At 35.3% G+C, this 21,589-nt stretch overlaps 3 protein-coding genes across 4 annotated transcripts; 2 read left to right on the top strand and 1 right to left on the bottom strand.

Annotated features, from left to right (window-relative positions):
- Positions 1-660: 660 nt before the first annotated feature.
- Positions 661-1,284, top strand: LOC105789578 (60S ribosomal protein L27-3). Its single transcript, XM_012616952.2, has one exon. The coding sequence runs from the start codon at positions 713-715 to the stop codon at positions 1,118-1,120; it is 408 nt and encodes a 135-aa protein (XP_012472406.1). The 5' UTR covers positions 661-712; the 3' UTR covers positions 1,121-1,284.
- A 7,021-nt stretch (positions 1,285-8,305) lies between these two features.
- Positions 8,306-12,091, top strand: LOC105789599 (uncharacterized). The gene is made up of 4 exons (XM_012616974.2): positions 8,306-10,482; positions 11,030-11,231; positions 11,327-11,526; positions 11,612-12,091. Exons 1-4 carry the CDS (start codon positions 8,688-8,690, stop codon positions 11,665-11,667), a joined length of 2,253 nt encoding a protein of 750 aa, XP_012472428.1. The 5' UTR covers positions 8,306-8,687; the 3' UTR covers positions 11,668-12,091.
- Positions 12,092-12,491: 400 nt separating this feature from the next.
- On the bottom strand, positions 12,492-20,261 carry LOC105789583 (uncharacterized). Of its 2 annotated transcripts, none has more exons than XM_052633389.1 (7): positions 20,104-20,261; positions 17,268-17,357; positions 13,891-17,124; positions 13,564-13,806; positions 13,329-13,487; positions 13,075-13,227; positions 12,492-12,993 (listed from the first exon to the last, which is right to left on the bottom strand). In XM_052633389.1, exons 2-7 carry the CDS (start codon positions 17,349-17,351, stop codon positions 12,745-12,747), a joined length of 4,122 nt encoding a protein of 1,373 aa, XP_052489349.1. In that variant the 5' UTR covers positions 17,352-17,357; positions 20,104-20,261; the 3' UTR covers positions 12,492-12,744. The 2 variants fall into 2 exon arrangements, with proteins under 2 accessions (XP_052489349.1, XP_052489348.1); XM_052633388.1 differs by having other exon boundaries at positions 20,088-20,246.
- Positions 20,262-21,589: the final 1,328 nt, after the last annotated feature.

Here is a 21,589-nt window from a genome sequence, read left to right as displayed (position 1 = left end):
GGGTGTGATTTCTTAAATCTTGGATAAGTGGATGTTCTTTTAAAATTTTATTGTACAAGTATTTTGACCCAATTCATTTTGGGGAAAATTAGAATGCTGTGCCCTAACGCATTGGGTGTGGTATCTTCTTTCTCTGAAATAATAAGGGTCTTAATACGTAGTCTTTTAAGTTTTGCTAAGGATTACGTTTTTTCCAAATTCTCGACCTTAAGACACTAATTAATTAACTAGGTACCAATTTTGGGCGTTACGAGGGAGGTAATCCTTCCTCATACGTAACTGACTCCCGGATCCGTTTTTCTAAAACTCGTAGACCAAAGTCGTTTTTTTAGGTGATCCAATCACACCCTAATAAAGATTGGTGGCAACTCCCAATTTTCATTTTTTAAAGTCGACAACCTAAAATATATTTTTTTTCAAAAGATGGTTTCGACAATTATTATTTCACATTCACAAATAAGTATGCTACTAAAAAAAAAGTTTAGTCCCAATTTTGGAGTTATTAGGTTAAGACCAAAATAGTAATTTAGCTTTAAAATTTTGGGTAAAGGTCCAAAATCCAAATAAGGCCCAAATTTATTCATAAAAGAAGCCCACTAATATTCATCAATAAAGCGCTAGGGTTTTCAGTCACTCGTACTATTATATATACACCTCAATTTCAAGTTTATCATTTTCGACAATCACATCCATCGCCGCCGCTGTCGTCGCAATGGTGAAGTTTCTAAAACCGAACAAGGCCGTGATCGTCCTCCAAGGCCGATACGCCGGTCGCAAAGCCGTGATCGTTAGGTCCTTTGACGAAGGCACACGCGACCGCCCTTACGGCCATTGTTTGGTTGCCGGGATAAAGAAGTACCCGAGCAAAGTCATCCGCAAGGACTCGGCCAAGAAAACGGCGAAGAAATCGCGCGTGAAATGCTTCGTCAAGCTAGTGAATTACCAGCACCTGATGCCCACGCGCTACACCCTCGACGTGGATTTGAAAGACGTGGTCAACGCCGATGCTCTCCAGACCAAGGACAAGAAAGTGGCGGCTTGTAAGGCCACTAAAGAGAGGTTTCAAGAGAGGTTCAAGACGGGGAAGAACAGGTGGTTCTTTACTAAACTTAGGTTTTGAATGGTTCATTCTAATGGTGTTAAAGCTTTTTATGTAGTTTCTTTAACATTTTGGATTTGAATTTTGAGTCTGTTGTGCAATGAGATATTTTCTGGGTTTCTTATTGATTTTTCTCGTATCTGTTACAAATTCATATAATTATCTGAGTGGTTTATTGATTTCAAGTTTTTTGTTTCATAGATCTATGGAAGATGGAGAATTAAATAATTTAATGTTTGTATATATATTTTATAATTGTTAATTGATTTGTTAGTGAGCTGCATTCTGATTACGGACGTAGTCTCATGAAACTAAGTGAAGATAAAATTAGTCACGGGTGCCTCGAGAGAACATGCCATTGTTGGCTTCAGAAATCGAATCGACACGGGTTGTGAAAACAAAGTACCAATGGCTGAACAAATAAGAGAAATATTTGGTGGAAAACGGATGAGGGGGAGAAGGCCGACGTAAAGGGGGTGAAGATGGAGGTTGGGTCGTCGGTAGGGGAGGAGGATGCGACTACGGGTAGTTGCCAGTCGAATGAAATTTTTTTAATAGAAATGATTAATTTATTATTTGAGTTAGTGCATAAAAATTAATTTATTATTTTTTAAATAAAAGAAGTAAAATATAATATAATTATTAATATAAAATTTTCATAATATTTTTACTTAAATTATTATGTAATACATTTTCTGTTCTTAATCTAAGACTTTTATGTGACTTTTACACATTAATTTTTTACCTATAAGTTTCGAAATTGAAATATTATTTAAGAGGTGTTGAAGTTCTTCGCATGATAATACATCATGTATAAAAAAAAGAAAAGGTTAAAACTATAAAGGAAAATGTAAAAGAAAGAATAAAATGAATGTATTGGAAATTTTAACTGGCTTTATTTTTATCTCATTTTATTATTGTTATTATTGATAATTATTCTATATACTAATTGAAAAATAAAATTTTCACAAATGGGATTATAATGTTGTCATAATAATAAAAGAAAAAAAATTGAAGAAGGAAATGAACTTCAGTGTCCAAAATTTACATGTATAGACATAAAAGGAATAAAGAAAATAGAACTCTACTTTTAACAAACATTAGTTTCAATATATATGAAATTCATCTTGATCTTGATGGCCATTCATTTAATAATAAAATATTTATAAAACTCCTCATTGAATGTCCATTGGTAAATAATGTGTCTCATTAAAATTTTATTAAGATAAAACTCAATGAGACAAAACATCTGTTAAAGGAAAAAGAGTAACACATATTTATTCTCCTCGTGACAACATTACATAATATCCCATATTCTACGCATTCAGTCTTGAAAATCCTTCAAGGATTTTAATATAAACTTTCACTATAAAATGATTCATATAAAATTGTAACAACAATTATTAGATGTATGTTAAATTTTCATAAACTACCAAATTAGAAAGATATCTAAAGGTCATTGTATCCACCATAAAAGAGTATATTTCATAATTAATGTCATGACTTAGCGAAAATTTTCATTTTTATTATTTCAATTTCACCCTAAACTACACATTTCACCCTCACTGACTTTATGTCTTTAGATATTTGAACTACTAATTCAAAAACTAAAAGAATTTAATTCTACTTGAGTTGTCTTTCTATTTTTTCCACATACCTGTGTTGCCGGTACAGTATCACTGGGTGTTTAGAGTTTTTGAATAATAGTGTTATTACTTAATGTTGCATTATTTAACGTACTTCGTTGATAGGTGTTTCACAAGATCATCCCAAAATGGATTCAAGTATGATAGCTAGCTTAATACTACCGATGTTGAAGGCGGATCCTAGGACTTCTATGTTGGTCTTAATTGCCAATATTCATAGCCAATTGAGGTACACGCTTTCTTACCACAAGGCTTGGATAGCTAAGCAGAAGGCGCTGGAAAAGATGCATAATGGGTGGGACGCTTCATATAATGAGGTGTGACAGTGGTGTCAGGTGCCGAAGAGGTACATCCCAGGTTGCATAACATACCTTGAAACGGTCCCTGCGTACTACAACAACCGATTGCTCCGTGGATGCCAAGTGTTCAAACGTTTGTTCTGGAGCTTTAAGCAATGTTGGGACGCATTTGTGTACTGTAAGCCATTGGTATAAATTGACGGTATATTTATGTATGGTAGATATACCCATAGGCTATTGCTAGCTGTGGCACAGGATGACGGTGGGAGAATCCTTCCAATTGCGTTTGCAATAACATCGGGGGAGTCAAGTGATGACTAAGATTTCTTTCTTTCTAGGTTAAAGAGGCATGTATGCCCCCAACCTGATATCTGCGTTATATCGGATCGAGGCACTGGAATACTAGCCGCAATTGAGCGACAGGGAAGCCTATGGGATCGTATACACCATTCGTATTGTCTAAAGCACGTTGCGTCCAACTACTACGGGCAATATCGATCTACCACTGAACAACAAATAACCAACATTGGTATTTAATCTCTATTAATATAATTTCATTTGTAATATTCAATTTATTCTGAATGGAATAGTGGTATGTAATTTTCACTATCAACTTATATTGGCAGGGTACGAGATCAATAAGGATTATTTTCATGAGATGTTGGGGATTTTGCGTTCAGTTAACGATCAAGGCGCAAACTACCTCTATAACATACCTTTCGAACAGTAGACACAAGCATATGATGACAACCTACGATATGGTCATATGACCACAAACCTAGTTAAGTGTATAAATTCTGTTCTAAAAGGAACATTTCATTTGCCGATAACCTCGGTTGTGCGAGAGACATATTTTTGTTTGGCGGCACTATTTCCAAAGTGAGCAGCGAGTTATAAAGGCCAAATACAGGGAGGTTATGTATGGTTCTGGAAGGTATTGCAAGAAATTAACAAGGCGAATGCGCGGGCCAACACCATGCACACAATGTGTCACAATCGCGACAACCTATGGTTTCGTGTGACGAAGTTTGACAGACCACGCCAATATATTATCAGCGAGCAATATTGTGTACACCTGATAAATAGGACTTACAACTGTGGGACGTTTGACGCACTTTGTTATTCATGCGCTCATGCAATTGCAACTTGTTAGATTCTCTGTTTGAATCCCATTAGATATGTCGACAAAGTGTACAAAATATAATACATGTACAATGTGTGGAGACACGTATTCCACTAGTCCCAAATGAACGTAAGTGGTTGTCTGTATCGCTTACTCCGTTTAAGTTGTTACCGGATAGAGAATTGCGTTGCAAACCCAAAGGTCGACCTTGCTCGAGTAAAATATGTAATAATATGGATATCCGGGAAAGAACGAACCAACAGAAGTTGTGCAGATGGTGTAGGAACCCAGGTCATACAATTCGATCATGTCCAAACATAAATAGTTGATAATTGCTATAATGAAACTATGTTGCATTATTTCTATTGCGCCTTATTCAAAAGAACTTCTATTTTATTAAAAATATAAAAATAATTTACTATTAAAATATTAAAAATAACTTTTATTTTATTAAATGAAACAATATAAAATCAATTTTTACAAATATATTAAAAAAATTAATGTATGTGCCGATCGGAATCAGTGCCACATGGGGGTGGTCGACGATTACATGCTGGGTTCCTCATTGGTTCAGATTTCGGTGGGGGTTGTGGTTGCTCCAGTTGTGGGTGTTGGGAGGATGATCCAACTTGATAGAATAAAAAATGTGGAGGTGTTTGCATCACCCACAGCGGAGGTATTTGAATCCCATAAGGCGATGGGGATTGGTAATGAGATGAGCTCCCCGACGGTGCCTCGTTTGACCTCTCCGGTGACGATGGCCTATATATCGTCGGTTGAGTCGGAGTCATCGAAAAAGGAGATGCACCGGGACATGTATTCCAACCTGGCATAGGATTGGGAAAAAGGAAACATATAAGGGTTAGAATACATATAAGGGCTAGGATATGCACTTGGCATAATCTGAAGGGGCTGTGCTATAGGTGTTATCGGTTGAGGCATTGGGCGCGGTGATTGTGTGGGCACTGTTGATGGGCCCGTGTCGTCATCCCTTCTCCTTGGATTTAAAGGGCCCCGTCGTTCCTTTTCGACACGGATTTGCTGACGTCTCTACTCTTTCAATAACAAATATGGCTTGCTATTGATCCTAAACTATGGCGTGTAATCTGGCGCGCACGCTAACTCTGGGACGATGATTAGTTTGGGAATAGGTATATGATCATATTGATTTTTAAAATTTCGATATATTCCGAGAAGAATATTGGCCAATTTGTATTCATTTACCGCAAGTCAACTTTGTGCTCTTTATCGATCACCTCAGGTGCCTTGGAAATCGGTTGTCAAAATCTAAATTGCTGCAACACTCTATCCGTCCGGTGCATCTCGACAATAGCATAGTTAACCAATGGGACCTTAACATGTCAAATGTTCAGATTTTGAAAGAATTCATCTGTAATTACTGTCCGAATTGTCGGATCCTCGTATGGTGTCCATTGAAATTATATGAACGTGATAAAAATATTAGTTATATACATAATACTAAATACTAAATATGAAACGACTATTTTATGTATATATATTATTTAATACTTACTTGCGCTTCCTACTGTTGGTCTAATAGAAGCCGTATATCTTCAAGAGCAGTAGGTATTCCAACATAACTCGCTGAATGGTTCCACCTAATTAAATAAATTTTTAGCATACAATTTTATTTTAAATCTATGTAATAATTGTAAAATCAAATAAAAAATTTACCTCGTTATGAGTGAGAATGTATATTGGTGGTTCACTCGATGATGTAAAAATGGAAAGCAAAACCGAGCCCATGATTGTAGTAGTGATAGACAACTTCTGATTTTGGCTTTATTTGGTGGCGTCGCCCTGCACATCTCCCGGTACAATGTTGCCAACACGGCAGAACCCTAACTAAATTCGCCAGCTGCTCTAAAATCAAAGAGTTTCAACAACCACCTCAGATGTACGAGGTTTCGTGATAAGTCCGGCATCAAATAACCTTCAATCATCTAAAGGATGTATGCCTAAGCATATCATATTCTTTCTACTTTAGTCGAATCATTCCTCGGCTCCGGGAATATGTCTCGTAACCAGCCCATCTCGATCCGACCTCCGTAAATATTATCTGGAATCGTACCCAAAAGTTCGTAGCATACGGCTCCCCAATCAGCAGATTGAATGGACCCGGTGAGTGCGGACCCATCCACCGGCAATCCCAATTGTAATTGCACGTCCTCCAAAGTGATGTTACACTCTCCACATGGAAGATGAAATGTGTGTGTCTCAGGTCTCCACCTCTCTATTAACGCGCTGATGAGTTTCAGGTCCAACTTGCAACCCCGGCCTATAGTGGCCACGTGCCAAAAACCCGCTCCCCTCAAGTAATTTTCTATCAACGGTGATGGAGGACCAGCCATATTACGAATATAACATTGTAACACCCGATCTACAGACTGTTATAAAAAAATATAAAATACAAATTAATTAAAATTACATAAATGAAAAAAATATTAAATAATATTCAAAAATTAAAATTAACCCTTACCATTTTCATTTGTTTGACGGGGATATGTTTATGATCGAGATGAATTAAGTCCCCGGTCATTGCTAACACGATCAAATATTTTTAAAACTATAAAAAAATAATACTAATTTAGAAAGAAAATTAAAGGAAATAATTAATTAAAGACAGTTTTGAGAAATTTAAGGAGAAATTTGAGAGCTTTGAGAAATTTAGGGAGAAATTTAGAGTTTTTTGCTAAATTTTGTGTGAAATAATAGGAGGGAGGGGGTTTTTATACTTCTTTTTTTCTTTTACCGTTGGACCCCCCAACGGTCAAAAAAATAATTGTAGGGGACAAAAACACGGGGCAAAACATGCCCCTGGGGGAGCATTTTTGTCACGTCAGCAAAGCGCGTCCACGTCAGCGCGTTTTGTGCTGACATGGCAAAAACGCTCCCCAAGGGTGCAATTTGCTGGAAATTTCACCCTAAAAAGCTCCTACGTGGACGCGTTTTGCCAAAATCGGCCCTTTCCGGTAAATAATATAGAAATTGGTCCATTTTCGTAAATATACTTGGAAATGGACCTTTATAGGTAAATTAGTCGGGCTTAAATATTAATTTTTAAAAAAATTCAAGCTTAAGCTTGAGGCTAAGGCAACAATTTTAGAAAGTAGATTTTACTATTTAAAAAATATTAAAAATATTTTTGGATTAATATTTATATATTTTATATATTTAAAATTACCAAGCTTATATTTTAAGTTTTATCATAGAGCCTAGGTTAACTGACATTTCAGCTAATTAAGGGCATTAATTCTACCTCATTAATAAAATGAAATAAGAGAAAAGAAAAAACATAAATGAATTTCTTTTATATTTTCTTAAAAAAGTGAAACAAAAGTATTAATATTTTATTTTTAAATTTAATAAAAATACTAGGTACAAATGTTTTTAGAAGTATATATGATTAAACAAATTTAAATGATAATTTATAATAAAATGGGTAAACTACACCCAAGGCCACTAAGCTATTAATAAGTATAAGTTTTGATCACTCAACTTCAATAAATTACAAATGGTTACTAAATTATTCGAAAGTTTTCATTTAAGTCACTGAGTTGTTAAAATAGTTGTTGTATGGTTTTCTTTGTTTATACCGTCTGCAATAATTGAAAATTCTCATTCTCCTTCTCTTCTACAGTTCAATTTTTTTCATGAAATAACTTTGAACGTCATGAATTTGCAAACCAAAATCCAAACAACTTTCTTTTTTGATATCTGACATTGATGTTCTTCTACTCATTGATGGGTACTGATCCACCATACCGATCGTTGAATCATCGCTTAGAGCTTGCTAATTAGAATTAAAAAGAAAAACTTAACAGCCAAATGACTTAAATAAAAAAAATGAATAGTTCAGTGACTTAAATGGAAACTTTTGAATAGTTTAATGACTATTCTATAACTTTTTAAAGTTGAATGACCAAAATATAAACTTACTAAATAGTTTAGTGACCTTGAGAGCAATTTACCCTATTTTTAAATATACTAGGTAAAATATTTTTTAAAAGTATTTATAATTAAACACAATTTAAGTAATAATTGATAGAAAAAAAGAAAATAAAACTTCCATTTTAACTTATTTCCTTAATTTTAAAAAATAAAACCTTATTTTCCCAATTTTTTTTTTAAAAAAAAGTTTTCTTCGTTGGCGTTGGCGATGACCAGATCAAATTACCCGGTCTGACTCCGACCAATCGCCATTAACATCTAAACCAATTATACCCAAAAAAGCCTTAATCTTTTTTTGTTAATCCAAAAAATAAAAATCCCTTTTAGATCAAACAAAGCTGTTAAAATCTTCCATTGAAACCTCAACCTCAAACCCCTTCAAAACTAATTTGGGTTCAAAACAACCGGTTCAATTGGTTCACATAATCAGATGAACCACCAAAAACCCAGAAAAAAAATCAAGTAAGTTCTTATAATTTCAGCTAAATTTTACTGTTTTGAGTAAAGGGTATATGCTTTTCTTAATGCTGTAAAAAGGGTTTTTCTGAATGGAGTTGAATTTGGTTCCTATATCAATTACAAGGCAAAAACAAGATCCTGCTTGGAACCATTGTGAAGTGTTTAAAAATGGTGAAAGATTACAAATTAAATGTATGTATTGTGGGAAATTGTTTAAAGGGGGTGGGATTCATAGGTTTAAAGAACATTTAGCAGGTCGAAAAGGTCAGGGACCAATTTGTGAACAAGTTCCTCAAGGGGTTAGGTCCGTTATGCAAGAAAGTTTGAATGGGATTTTAGTTAAACAAGATAAGAAACAAAAATTGATTCCGAAATTACTAGCTTGTGGTAGTAGTAGTAGTAATCCGAATATCGGTGGTGAGGTCGAAAATTTGGGTTCTCATGATGATATGAACTTTGGGATTAAACCGATTTCGGTTTTGAACACTTTGGAAGGTGATTCTAATGTGGTTAGTAAAGTTGGTAGAGGTAGGAAACGAGGTCGGGGTCGGGGTCGGGATTGGAATTTGATTGAAAGTAACTATCCTTGTGTGAAAACCGATCTTGCATTGGTTCCAAATGGGGGAGAGAATCCGATTCATATGGCCATAGGGAGATTCTTGTATGATATTGGGGTTAATTTAGATGCGGTGAACTCGGTTTGTTTCCAACCGATGATTGATGGTATTGCTTCTGGAGGATCTGGGGTTGTACCGCCGTCTTGTAACGATCTTCGGGGATGGATATTGAAGAATGTAATTGAGGAAGTAAAGGATGATATCGATAGGAATAAAGCAATGTGGGGGAAGACAGGGTGTTCGATTATAGTTGAGCAATGTAGAACGAAAAATGGGAGAGTTTTGTTAAGTTTTTTGGTTTATTGTCCTCAAGCAACTGTGTTTATGAAATCCGTGGATGCATCACATGCTGTTTATTCCGCAGATTATTTGTTTGAATTGCTTAAACAGGTGATCGAAGAAGTAGGATCCGAGAAAGTTGTGCAAGTAATCACTAATTGTGAAGAGCCATACCTTTTTACCGGGAAAAGGTTGATGGAATCATTTCCTTCTCTTTATTGGGCTCCTTGTTTAGCACATTGTGTCGATTTGATGCTTCAAGATTTCAGTAACCTCGAGTGGATAAACGAAACAATCGAACAAGCTAAATCTCTGACAAGATTCATCTACAATCAGAGTTCGGTTTTGAATATGATAAGAAAATTTACTTCTGGGAATGACGTTGTGGAACCAGCACTTACTTGTTTTGCTACGAACTTTTCAACGTTGAAAAGAATGGCTGATCTCAAGCTAAATTTACAAGCTATGGTTAATTCTCAGGATTGGCTCGAGTGTCCGTATGCAAAGAAACCTGGGGGTCAAGCAATGTCGGATATTGTTAACAATAGTTCGTTTTGGAATTCATGTATGTTGATTGCTCGTATAACGTATCCCCTCTTACGAGTCCTAGAAATAGTTGGTAGCAAGAAAAGATCCGCAATGGGATATGTTTATGCCGGGATTTACAGAGCAAAAGAAACGATTAAGAAAGAACTTGTCAAGCAAGATGATTATATGGTCTATTGGAATATTATAGATAATAGATGGGAACAACAACGGCATCTCCCTCTTTACGCTGCGGGTTTCTTCCTTAACCCGAAACTTTTCTACAATACCGAGGAACATATACACAATGATATCCTATCATCCGTATTTGATAGCATAGAGAGGTTAGTTCCTGATACAAACATCCAGGACCAAGTTGTTAGAGAAATAAATTTATACAAGAATGCTACGGGAGATCTAGGAAGGCCAATGGCAGTCAGAGCCCGAGATAATTTACTTCCCGGTAAGTATCCTTGCATAGATCGGAACCGCCATATTGCTATTTCTTGCTTATTTAGAACTTTAGGGGTAAAAGTACCGTGGAGACCCCTGTACTAAGAGTTGGATTGTATTTTGCCCCCTCTACTAAAAAATTTGGCAAATTAGTCCCTGTATATTAGATCAAAGAGCAAACTGGTCCTTCTGTTAAAATTCCATCTATTTCTACTATTAACAGTACAAATGGATGAATTTTTAACAAAAAGGCCTGATTTACTCTTTAATTTAACGTTCATGGACTAATTTGCCCCCTTTTTTTTAGTAAAAGGGGCAAAATGCAAATTGACTTCTAGTACAGGGGCCTTCATTTGTTATCTTTTCATCCTGAAGAAAGTTACGGTATGATTTTCATAGATTTACGATATGCTTTATAAGAAAACTAATCTGCTGTTTTTCGAACTATTATATATTTTTACTTCGGAATTAATGATTAAAAGTGTAGGAGAGAGATACGTATCTAAGTTACAATGGTGATCTTATCGCATTGTCTGTCATATTCATCATATTATTAGGTGAATGGTGGTCTATATACGGTGGAGGTTGCCCGAATTTGCAACGTTTGGCCATCCGCATTCTCAGTCAAACTTGCAGTTCAATTGGGTATAAACCAAGCAAGATCTCCATCGAAGAAATACACAACACAAGAAATTTTCTCGAGCGTCAAAGGCTTAGCGATCTCGTCTTTGTTCAATACAACTTATATCTGAGACAAATGTAAGTCAAAACACCAAACCTAACTTCAATCTTTAGGAAGTCCACAGTAACAGGGTCGTGATAAAATTTTGAGTTTCCACTAATTTCTTTTGCAGGGTTCTTCAAAAACAAGAAAAGGATTCCCTGGATCCCCTTGCATTTAACAACAAAGATATTCTTGAAGATTGGATTGCCGATACTGAGGTATCTCCGGACAATCTTGAGAGTTCAGATTGGAAGTCACTTGATCCCCCTGTTGGTAACAGAACAACTTTAACACCTCCAAGTGATGAAGCCGAAGACTTCTTGAGTACAAGTAAGTATAGTTTTCTGTGTTATATTTCCTAGTATATAGAAGTTTTCGGAGATGAAGTAAACTTATACATGTGGTCCATGTGCAGGGTTTACAGATTTAGATATTTTCAATGGATTGAAGGGGGTCAAGGAGGAGATATGAAGACAATGCTATGGTGCATCAAAACCGGTTCAATTCTCACCTAGTTTAGATTGCTGATTATTATTTCCTCCGTCACGTGAACTTCGTAGTTAAAATGCTTTTTCCATAGTAGAATTAGTAGTTGTTGCCAATTATGTCATAGCTAGTCAAGGAGAAATTGAGAAAAAGGAAAATTTTGCTCGAGTGCTCGGAATAAATAGTATGGATTTAGGAAAATTTTCTCCTGTAAAGTTGAAACTACTACTTTAAAGTCTAGTTTTCCGCTTTTGCATACGGACCGAGAAGGAGCAAAGCTGTACAGTATCAGAGGTTGCTCTTTGTAGAAAAATGTGGTTGTAATTCATGGTTGCTCCTTCAAATAGTTACCTGTTGCAATAATTATTAAGCAAGTTTCGAAGTCTTAATACAAACTTCACATGAGAATCGTCGTTTGTGCAATTTGTTTAGGTTGGGTCAATTTTTCCTTTCAGAGGCACTGCTAAAATTAGGGATTTGAATATTAACCAACCGGAATGTTGTACTAAGCCCTGGCTAAAATGTCTTGCTTCCAGTTGCAATCATAGCTTTAATTTGCATTTAACGATTGTTAATCGGTTACATGAAGTTTATTTAAGAATGCTTCGTAAGTTTCTTCCCTGAGAAAATGATAGGTTTTGATCTTACTCAGACTCGAGAGGTGAGTGTTTGTTATTTTTTACTCCTTTCCCTATATTTGGAGAATCATACTGCATACCCGTGTCCATGAGATGGATATAGGTTTCAGATACTTTAGGGAAAATGAAGAGCCGACATAGTTACGGTTTATAGAGTTTTGATAGGAGATATAAACCAGAAACATGATCAATCCAATTCAATTTTACAGCATACAAACTTAAATATCGATATGCATAAAACTGACTGTTTTTGACAAAGCGGGCAAGGGAAAGAATGAAAACAAGTTCCCCAACCGAACCTCAAAACCCGAGCAATAAAGCTTTTCTATTCTGCTTCATAACTTAAAGAAGGAAAATGCAAAGAAAACAAAAATCAGCAACGTAGTAAAATCAAACACAAAAAGGAAGGGGGAAAAACCCTAAATTAATAACGCTTTCCAAGAATAACACCAATGATCGCTGACACGAGGGCTACTCCGAAAACGAACTTTAAGTTAGTCAAAGGAGAAGCCTCAGTATGGGTAGCTGATGAAGAAGAGGAAGCAACTTGTACGGAAGCGGCTTCCGACTTTTTCTTACTCTTTCGTTTTGTTGGTGTTGAAAATGTTAATCCATCAATATCTCTGGAATTCACCTCTACACTATCCTTTGCTTCGGCTGCACTGCTCGCAACCTGCAACACATGATTTGGCGGTAAGCAACTTAATACTTTCTCATGAAAATGTAGAGAAAATGATCTTGAATATGAACTGACCTTCATTTTAGCTTCAGCTTCTTGCAATTTATCTTCCAACTCTTTGACTTGTTTCTTGAGGTGTAATGCTTCTTTGTTTTTGGCTTCGAGCTCTTCGATGGAATGTTTTAAAGCTGCTTCTCGATCCATCTCTTTCTGAGAATCTGCATCCTTCTGTTGACAAAAGTTGATTTTGGAACTTGGTGTTATTCATCAATTCATCATATGGCAAAATGATCGAAAAAAATGTCTATTCTTTTTTATAAATGTTGAACCTGTTGAGTGATCGTTGTTTCAGCAAGTTGTAAATCTCGTTGAAGTTGAACCACTTGTTCATTGATAACATCTCTATCACTAATCTTTTGTGCATGATCCTCTAATTTCGAAGTTAATTCAGCTTCTCTTACAGAGGCGGCTGTCTTAACACTTTCAACCTACGAGCAAGAAACCGAATTATTAGAAAACTTGTCAAAGATCAGTATCCTTCTTTATTAACAGACTATAGTGCACCTCTTCTTTCAATTGAGCTTCAACCGTCACCAACTGTTCTTCAAGTTCTTTGACATGAGTTTGCAGTAAGGAACTCTCCGCAATCTCAGCCTTGAGATTGTTAATCTCTGATTTTAGAGATTCTTCATTTTCTTTTTCGTTTTTTAATTGTTCTTCAAGCTGTGATATTACAGATTGAAGTTCTTTCTTTGTGCTCTGATGTGTTTCGTTGAGCAAGTTATTCTCCTCCATTAGTGAAGAAATCTGTAACATTAAAAAGAATAAGAAACCAATTTTATAAATCGAACTCGCAATAGAAAAAAACCATTATACTAATTTTCAACAAACCTGAGATTGTAAACTCTGCCCTTCAGAAGTAATCTTCTGTGTTAAATCTTCAATAGCTTTCTTCGAAATGTGAAGTTGTTCAGCTGTTTCATCCTTCTCGGTCAAGGCTGCGGTCAATTTGCCTTCCAAATCACCGAGTTTTGACTCGTATTCGGCTAGTTCCTGAGTAAGCTTAAAATTTGCCTCAGCAAGTCCTCCACTCTCCTTTTCAAAGTGTGCCGACTTGGTTTGCAGTTCCTCGACAAAGCTTTCAAGCTGCTTTAATTTGGAAAGAGTCTCTTCAACCTCTACTTGTCGAGATACAGCAATTGTGGATGCTTCATGAGCTTGTTCTTTGTATGTTTTAATTTGGACTTCAAGCGCATTCAACTTTTCAATCAGATCGTTGGATTCTGATTCTTTCTTTGAGTATTTCTCAATAGCTTCGTGTAATTGAGCTTCTGCTTCCACAATTCGTGATTCGGCTTCTGCTCGAAGTTCTGAGGCCTTCGTATGCTGGTCAGATAATTCTTTAATCGTGCTCATATGAGAAGCAATCTCTTGATCAGTTGATTCCTTCTCAGAAAGAGCTGAATTAAGCAATTCTTGAAGCTCATCAATTCTGCCCTTCAACTGAATGTTTGTCTGAACCAAAAGTTCATTCTCTGAGGAAGACTGAAGAGCTTTATTTTCGAACTCCGATATCTTGCTTTTGAGTTGTTCATTTGTGCTTTCTAAAGAAGCCAATTTCAGTAAGCTCTGATCCAATTCTTCTTTTGAAGACGCAGACTGTCCAGCTGCTTGAGCAACTTGTTCTTCATACACCTTTATCTGATCTTCAAATGTTTTCAATTTCTCGAACAGAGATTTCGTTTCAGAATCCTTGCTGTTGAAATTTTCCGTTACTTCTTGGAGTTTAAGTTCTGAATCCCTTGTTAAAGTTTCATGCAATGACTGGAGCTCTGAGTTTCTCGCCTTAGCTTCCTCTAATACTCTAACGTGTTCCTCTAGTTGCTCTTCAGCAGATTTGAGCTTTTCCATAACCTCACTTTCTCTCAAACCAACAGCCGTAAGATCATTCTCAATGCTTTCCAGTTTCTGTTGTGTCAGATTTAAATCACTTCTCAAGATTTCCACCAGATTTTCAGCTTCCACAAGCTTTTCATTGGAGCTTTGCGATGTCTCTTCTAGCTTTTTCTTCTCATCTGTTGCCAAATTTAAGCACTCGGTCAATTCCTTTTCCTTCTCATTGGCCATTTGTAGTGCAATTTCAAGTTTCGATGTTCTAGCTTGGAATGCCTCAAGTTCAGAAGCGAGTTTGGATACCTTATCAGAGTACATAACAGACTCGCCTTCTGCATCTCCACATTTCTTTTCTAAATTGCTTATCTGTTCCTCGAGTTCCTGAATCCTGTACTTCTCTGCTTCAAGTAACAACTCCAACTCGTTGACCTTTTTGTCAGTACCCTCTAATTTGGAATGAGATGTCTGGAACAGATCCTCTAGTTCAAGGCTGCGTTGATGACTCATATTAGCTCTGTCCTCATGGTGAGCACTTCTCTCTAAAGCAACCTTCAACTCTTCCGCGAGCTCCAAGTTCTGTGTTGTTGACTGATTTAGAGCTGATTCGAGCTGATTTATCTTCTCCTGATATTCCTGCATTTGATTGTTCAACTGATTCTTTTCTTCCATGACCTCCCCCAACTTGTTGGTAAGTTCAGATATTTTCTCTGAAGATTCCTTCAGTTCTTTCTCGGATTCAAAGCCTTTTAACTCTACCAAATTCAACTGTTGTTCAAGCTCCACATTCCTTTGCTCGGCTGCTATAAAACGTGCCTCAAGCTCCCTCAGTTTCGATTTTGCATCTTCTGCAGCTTCATTTGAAGCCTGAAGTATATCCTCCAGTTCAAGATTCTTTTGAGTAGCAGTTGCTGCAGCAGCTCCGGATTCATTATGTAGCTCTTCAAGAGATTTCAGTTTCTGTTCAAGCTCTTCATTATTAGACAAAGCCTGGGACAATAGAGAATCGGTTTTACTGAAATTCTCATCTGAAAGCTTCAATTTTTCTTCAAGTTCGTTGCACAGCTCCTTCGACAATGCTGCATTACTGTTAAGATCTGCAATGGCTGTTTCCAAAGCTTCTTTTTCATTTAGAACTTTACTTAATTCTTCTTGTGCAATCAAAACATTGACTTCTTGATCCTTCAGTGTGGCTTCAACCAATTCCCTTGCTTTGACTTCCTCTTCCAGTTTCAACTTGATATCTTCCAACTCGGAAACCTTAGCTTGAAAATCTTCTTTAGTTGCAGCAAAAGTAATTTCAAGAATTGAGATATCTTCCATTGCCTTGGATTCTGAAGCTTTTTTCTGTTCCAACTCTTCAGTCAGCTCATTTATAAGAGCTTCCTTTGAACTAAGTCTTTGTTCCAAGTCTGACACCAGTGATTTCGAAAGCGCCAACTCCTCTTGAGCAGCAGAAAGTTCAGCTGTTGTGCTTTGAAGTGCTGCCTCGACTTTCTGGTTTTCAGCAACTTTCTCGTAGAGTCCCTTGACTTCTTCCCTCAATGAAGCCATCTGATCTTCCATTTCTTTTGCACTAAGTTTCACAGTTTCAAGCAATTTCTCTAACTCCAAAGCCCTCTGTGTCTCAGACTCAGCATGTGAACCACTTTGTTTGTGCAGTTCTTCAAACTTCCGAGCCTCTTCAACGGAACTCTGCAGATCTTGCTCCAACTCTTGCATCCTCTTTCTCGAGTTTTCGATCTCAATATTGAGACCATCAAATGCTTCTTTTACTTCAGTGAGTTCCTTCTGTTTCGTCTCTTGAGCTTGCAAAGCCTCTTGCAAATTGCTTAGCTGTAAACTGTATCTCTGCTCAGCTTCAATGATCTGTTCTTGCAATTTCTTATGATTGAGATCGAGTTCTTCATATTTTTTCCCCACTTCATCCAACTTCTCCTTAGCAAGCACAACTTCATCCTTCAATTTTCTGTTTTCTGATTCAGAAAGCTTTAATGCTCCAACCACTCTTTCCAATTCAAGCTCGAGTTCTTTCGTCTTTTCTTGAGCTTCAAGTAGTTCTCTACCAGGATTGCTCAAGCTTCTTTCGATGGTCGATTCATTGTCTTGGTTAGAAGCAGGATTAGCCGGATTAGAACCATCTTTCATCTCTACTGCTTCCTTCTCTACTTTAATGAATTCTCCATCCAGGGTGGTTTCTTCCTTTTCTACTAGCGGCAAGTCTCCATTTGAGGCCTGTAATTTTTTACCATTATTATAAACTAATTGTGAACCTCAAACACTCAAGAGTGTAATACAGTGACTGAATTGCTTTCAGTTAAACGGTATTCAATAGATAAAACTGATAAAAATTGCAGAAAGTAGAGATATGCAAATACCTTAACCGCATCGGCAATAATTTCAGTGTCCTCAACAGCTTTCGTCACTGGGATTTCACTACTTACTAGGTTGTCTCCTTCCATGTTCGCCTGTGATCATTGGAGTTCACAATTCAAAATTGAAAAAAAATATATCTAATCATCTAGAAATGACCGAGTTTCATTGACATGTTAATTTGAATAAAATCATATTAGAAGCAAATATAGTTCTCATAGTCCCATTACCCATAAGAAAGAGAAAACAAATAAAACTCCCAGATTCTATTCTTCTATTCTAAGAAATATGTGCCCTCTGCTGATGTTACGTTACTAACGTCATGTAACTTATGGTTTAATAAACAATAAAACAATGTGATAAACATGACTTGTATAAACACAAATAACATGAATTAGCTCACAAGTGTGATATATGGATTTCATTCATGTTTAAAATTTTAATGTGTTTAATAATTTATTGTGTTTATGTTTAAGTGATTGACATAAAAAATATAGTATCTGGCTTTGACAATTTTTGTTCCAATGAAATACTATATTGGCAAATTTTATACATTTTGGTAGTTGAAAATTACAGTATTAACTATTTAGTATTTAATTTAGGTTTTAGGGTTAATAATAAATTAATTAATAGTATTAGTAATTAACTTTAATCAAACCAACCTTAAAACCGAAAAAATCAATCATTTGACAAATTAAATACAAAAATATACAAATTTAAATTTAACACGATTTATTTTATTAACAAAATCATTAAAATTTAAATCTAATAATATTAGCAATTAACTTTCATCAAACCAACCATCTAAACCCAAATTAAACACTAAAAATTAATACTATTACTTATAGGTACTAAAATGTATTTATTTTCCAAATACAGATAACATACTGAAAAAAATTAAATACAATATTGTAAAGAAAATATCAAACTCAAATACTAAATGGCTAAAAATTAAGAGAGCAGTTATTCAAATTAAGTCATGACATTTTATGTGAATTACATGCTGAAATATAAAATGCATGTCGTTTGTAGTTTTAGTAAGGTGGATTTCAATCTTCTTTTTCTAAATTAAAAGAAAAATAATATCAGCAATTAAATTTTTTTCTAAATATAAATGGATTAAAAGGACAATTAAGAATTTGAATGGCTCGAGATCCTAGCTGGCTAAAATTAACATAAAAATGTTTTTTTCTTTCTTTTGTCTTCTAATTATCGTTTTCATTTTTGTTTTATTGTATTCATTTGTAACTTTCCAACGCATAGACAGATGATTTTGTTTTCATTGTACCAATCATGTGAGATGAAATAACTTTGTGGGACCCTATCTAAATTCCCATTTCTCAATAAAATCAAATTTTCCATCAATTATAGATTTTTTTAAATTTTACCTTAATTAGAAAAATAAATATTTTTTTATATAAAGGCGAGACAGCAAAATTGTAATTCTAGGAAAACCTCTCTCATCAGTCACCCTATTGCCTCCTTTCCAATTTTTGGATGGTAATTAGTAAATCTTACTTATCACTAATGATAACCTAAGCTCGTAAAGTTTTAAATTTTACCATTAATATTTTAAAAATTAGATCATGATAAAACAGAATCTTGTAATAAATATTTTATAAAAATAATAATATAAATAACAAATAAAGTTTTGGATAAATAGTGAAGTACCTTAAAAACTATAAAGGTTTAGCTTTGAATGTTATTCTGCATATTTTTTTTATTCTATAAAAGATATGCTATTTAAGGATATTTTCATTATAGTGTGTAATTACGATATCTTTGATTAAGTTTTAAACTAATAGCAAACTAATTTAAAATATATAAAATATCAAATTATATAATAATATGATATTAGATGTATTTTGAAAGAGTAATGACTTTCTTTTATTTCTTTTGGGTTTTTTATCTTCTACCAACCAACCAACACAAGGAGTTGTTTGTAAGTGGAGTTTTAATATTATTAATTTTGTATTAAATATTAAAAAGAAAAATTGGACAACTAAGAGGAATTCTATACGTTACAGATACCTTTGAGATCTAAAAGACTTTTAACCTAACAAAGCCACACTGAAAAAAAGGAGCTAAAAAACAGTGTATAATTTTACATAAAAATACTATACTAAACATCGATTTGTAGATTTCATTTAATTAAATTACAGCAGCAAAGAAAAACAGTGATCAAAATAGATGCAATCGGCGATAATGATCAACGACGATCATCTTGTGAAGATCAAAATCAACAGTCAAAAAGAAACGATGAAAACAGTCACTATTTCGATCTTTTCTTTCCACTTTCTCGAATCCAGTGGAGAGAAAATAAAATCATCAACTAAATACCGATCTAAAAAGTTCAAAACAGAGATAAAAACCCATAGCCACAACACAAAATTCAAAAACCTCGGTAAGAAGTGATACTATATCGATATATATACATGAAAGCAGGATTAAAAACAGTCGCTATTTCGATATTTTCTTTCCACTTTCTCGAATCCAGCAAGTAAATAGAAAATAAAATCAACCAAATACCGATCTAAAGAGTTCAAAACGCAAATAAATTCCGTAGCCACAACACAAAATTCAAAAGCAAAAAAACTCAGTAACAAGTGATACTATATCGATATATATATACATAGAAGAAGGATTAAAAACAGTCGCTATTTCGATAGAAAAAAAAATCATCAACCAAAATACCTACCTAAAAAGTTCGAAACGCAGATAAATTCCATAGCCACAACAGAAAATTCAAAAAATTCAGTAACAAGTAATACTATATATCGATATATATACATGCAAGGACTAAAAAAGGGATTTGATCTTCTTGCCTGTTGAGAAAATTACCGGATTTGCTTTGCTTTGCTGTGATTCTTCAATTTCGATTTGCTAAAAACGGCGAATTCTTTTTTTGAAAAAATTTGAAATTATTTTTCTGAAATAAAAAGAAGGTGAAGAATGATGGCGTTCGATGAAAATTTTGCGAGAATCTTTGGTATATAAAGTGAGAGCGTACGTGGGCCACACTTTTAACAGCCAATGCCACAATACCTGGGTCGGAACGCTGCCGTTTACTTAATATATCGCCCATAGATTTCTTCTTAATTACTTTTCAGACCATATTGATTTTTTTCATTTAAATATTTTTTACATAATTTGAGGTCATAGAATTTTTATTTAAACTTTTTCTGTTTTAAAGTTTTCAGAAGTGGTTGAATTAGTCGAACAATTTACAAGAAAAAGCTCTCTTTTTTTTCAAAATTTATCGAAATGGGCCAATTTTTTGATTATTTACCGGAATGGTCTATTTTCGAGAAATTGCGCCCACGTCAACGCGATGTCAGGGTATATGGCAGGACATCGCGTCCACGTCAGCAGGTCGCGCTGACGTGGACGCGGTGTACTGCCACGTAGCGCGTTCCTGGGGAAGCGATTTTGACACGTTTTTCACGTTTGGTTTTTTTGGCTTTTAGGGTTTAGAGTCAGGCTTTTTAGGCCGAAAATGTTCCGAAATAAATTATTTCGAGTTGACGTTTCTGGTCAAATAGTATAAAATCGCTTCTACCAGGATGCTATTTGGGAAGAAATTGTGAAATCGCACCCTAGTGGACGCGATTTTGCTACAGTAGGTCATGTAAGAAATAATTTTTTTGTTGACGTTTCTGAGCAAATAGTATAAAATCGCTTCTACCAGGATGCAATTTGAGAAGAAATTGTGAAATCGCGCCCTCGTGGACACGATTTTGCTACAGTAGCAAGTTTGGGCTGAGGCTATAAATTAGGCAGAAACTGTTCTTAGAATGCATATGTCATAGCAGAAAAAATTTAGAGAGACTAAGAAAGTTAGAATTTCAAAATGAGTGAACGTATTAGTGATGTTATTTACTACGATGGTGAGGTTTGTCACACAGAGAATGGTGTTGTTTTTTTGTCGGAGAATACGGTGCGACTGTCATTTAACCAAAACATAGATTTGACAGAACTTCGTAAAAGAATTAGGCTTAAAATCTTCGGAACGACGCCAATGAAAGTTCTGTCAATCACGTATCAGTTTTGTTCTTGTGTTGATCCGGTGACATATGACTCGTTCGACATAAAAGGTGTTCGTAGCTTGGAGGCAATGGTGCAGACTCATCTTGCTAGTGGAGCAACTTATATTGAGTTATATGTACAATTTACGTCGCCAACTGATGTTCTTCCGTCCGGTGTTCGAGATGTATACACAACCCCTGGTCGACACTCGGTTAGCGGGTTACAAAATACGGAACAGCCCATGTTCGGTAGAGGTGTCGAATGCACATCCCCCGCAATACACTCTATTGGTGGATGGGAC

Source organism: Gossypium raimondii, chromosome 7, assembly GCF_025698545.1.
Source record: "Gossypium raimondii isolate GPD5lz chromosome 7, ASM2569854v1, whole genome shotgun sequence".
NCBI classification, from domain to species: domain Eukaryota; kingdom Viridiplantae; phylum Streptophyta; class Magnoliopsida; order Malvales; family Malvaceae; genus Gossypium; species Gossypium raimondii.
The sequence above is the reverse complement of the archived record's forward strand: the minus strand, read 5'-3'. Positions and strand labels throughout refer to the sequence as shown.

What these genes read in the sequence shown, in the direction of transcription:
- LOC105789578 (XM_012616952.2), top strand. Translation starts at nt 713, where the DNA reads ATGGTGAAGTTTCTAAAACCGAACAAGGCCGTGATCGTCCTCCAAGGC.
- LOC105789599 (XM_012616974.2), top strand. Translation starts at nt 8,688, where the DNA reads ATGGAGTTGAATTTGGTTCCTATATCAATTACAAGGCAAAAACAAGAT. An exon ending in CCGAGATAATTTACTTCCCG is followed by an intron (nt 10,483 to 11,029) that starts GTAAGTATCCTT and finishes TCATATTATTAG; the next exon opens with GTGAATGGTGGTCTATATAC. An exon ending in AACTTATATCTGAGACAAAT is followed by an intron (nt 11,232 to 11,326) that starts GTAAGTCAAAAC and finishes TTTCTTTTGCAG; the next exon opens with GGTTCTTCAAAAACAAGAAA.
- LOC105789583 (XM_052633389.1), bottom strand. Translation starts at nt 17,351, where the DNA reads ATGGAAGGAGACAACCTAGTAAGTAGTGAAATCCCAGTGACGAAAGCT. An exon ending in AAGCTCAATTGAAAGAAGAG is followed by an intron (nt 13,488 to 13,563) that starts GTGCACTATAGT and finishes TCTTGCTCGTAG; the next exon opens with GTTGAAAGTGTTAAGACAGC. An exon ending in AAGCTGAAGCTAAAATGAAG is followed by an intron (nt 12,994 to 13,074) that starts GTCAGTTCATAT and finishes CATGTGTTGCAG; the next exon opens with GTTGCGAGCAGTGCAGCCGA.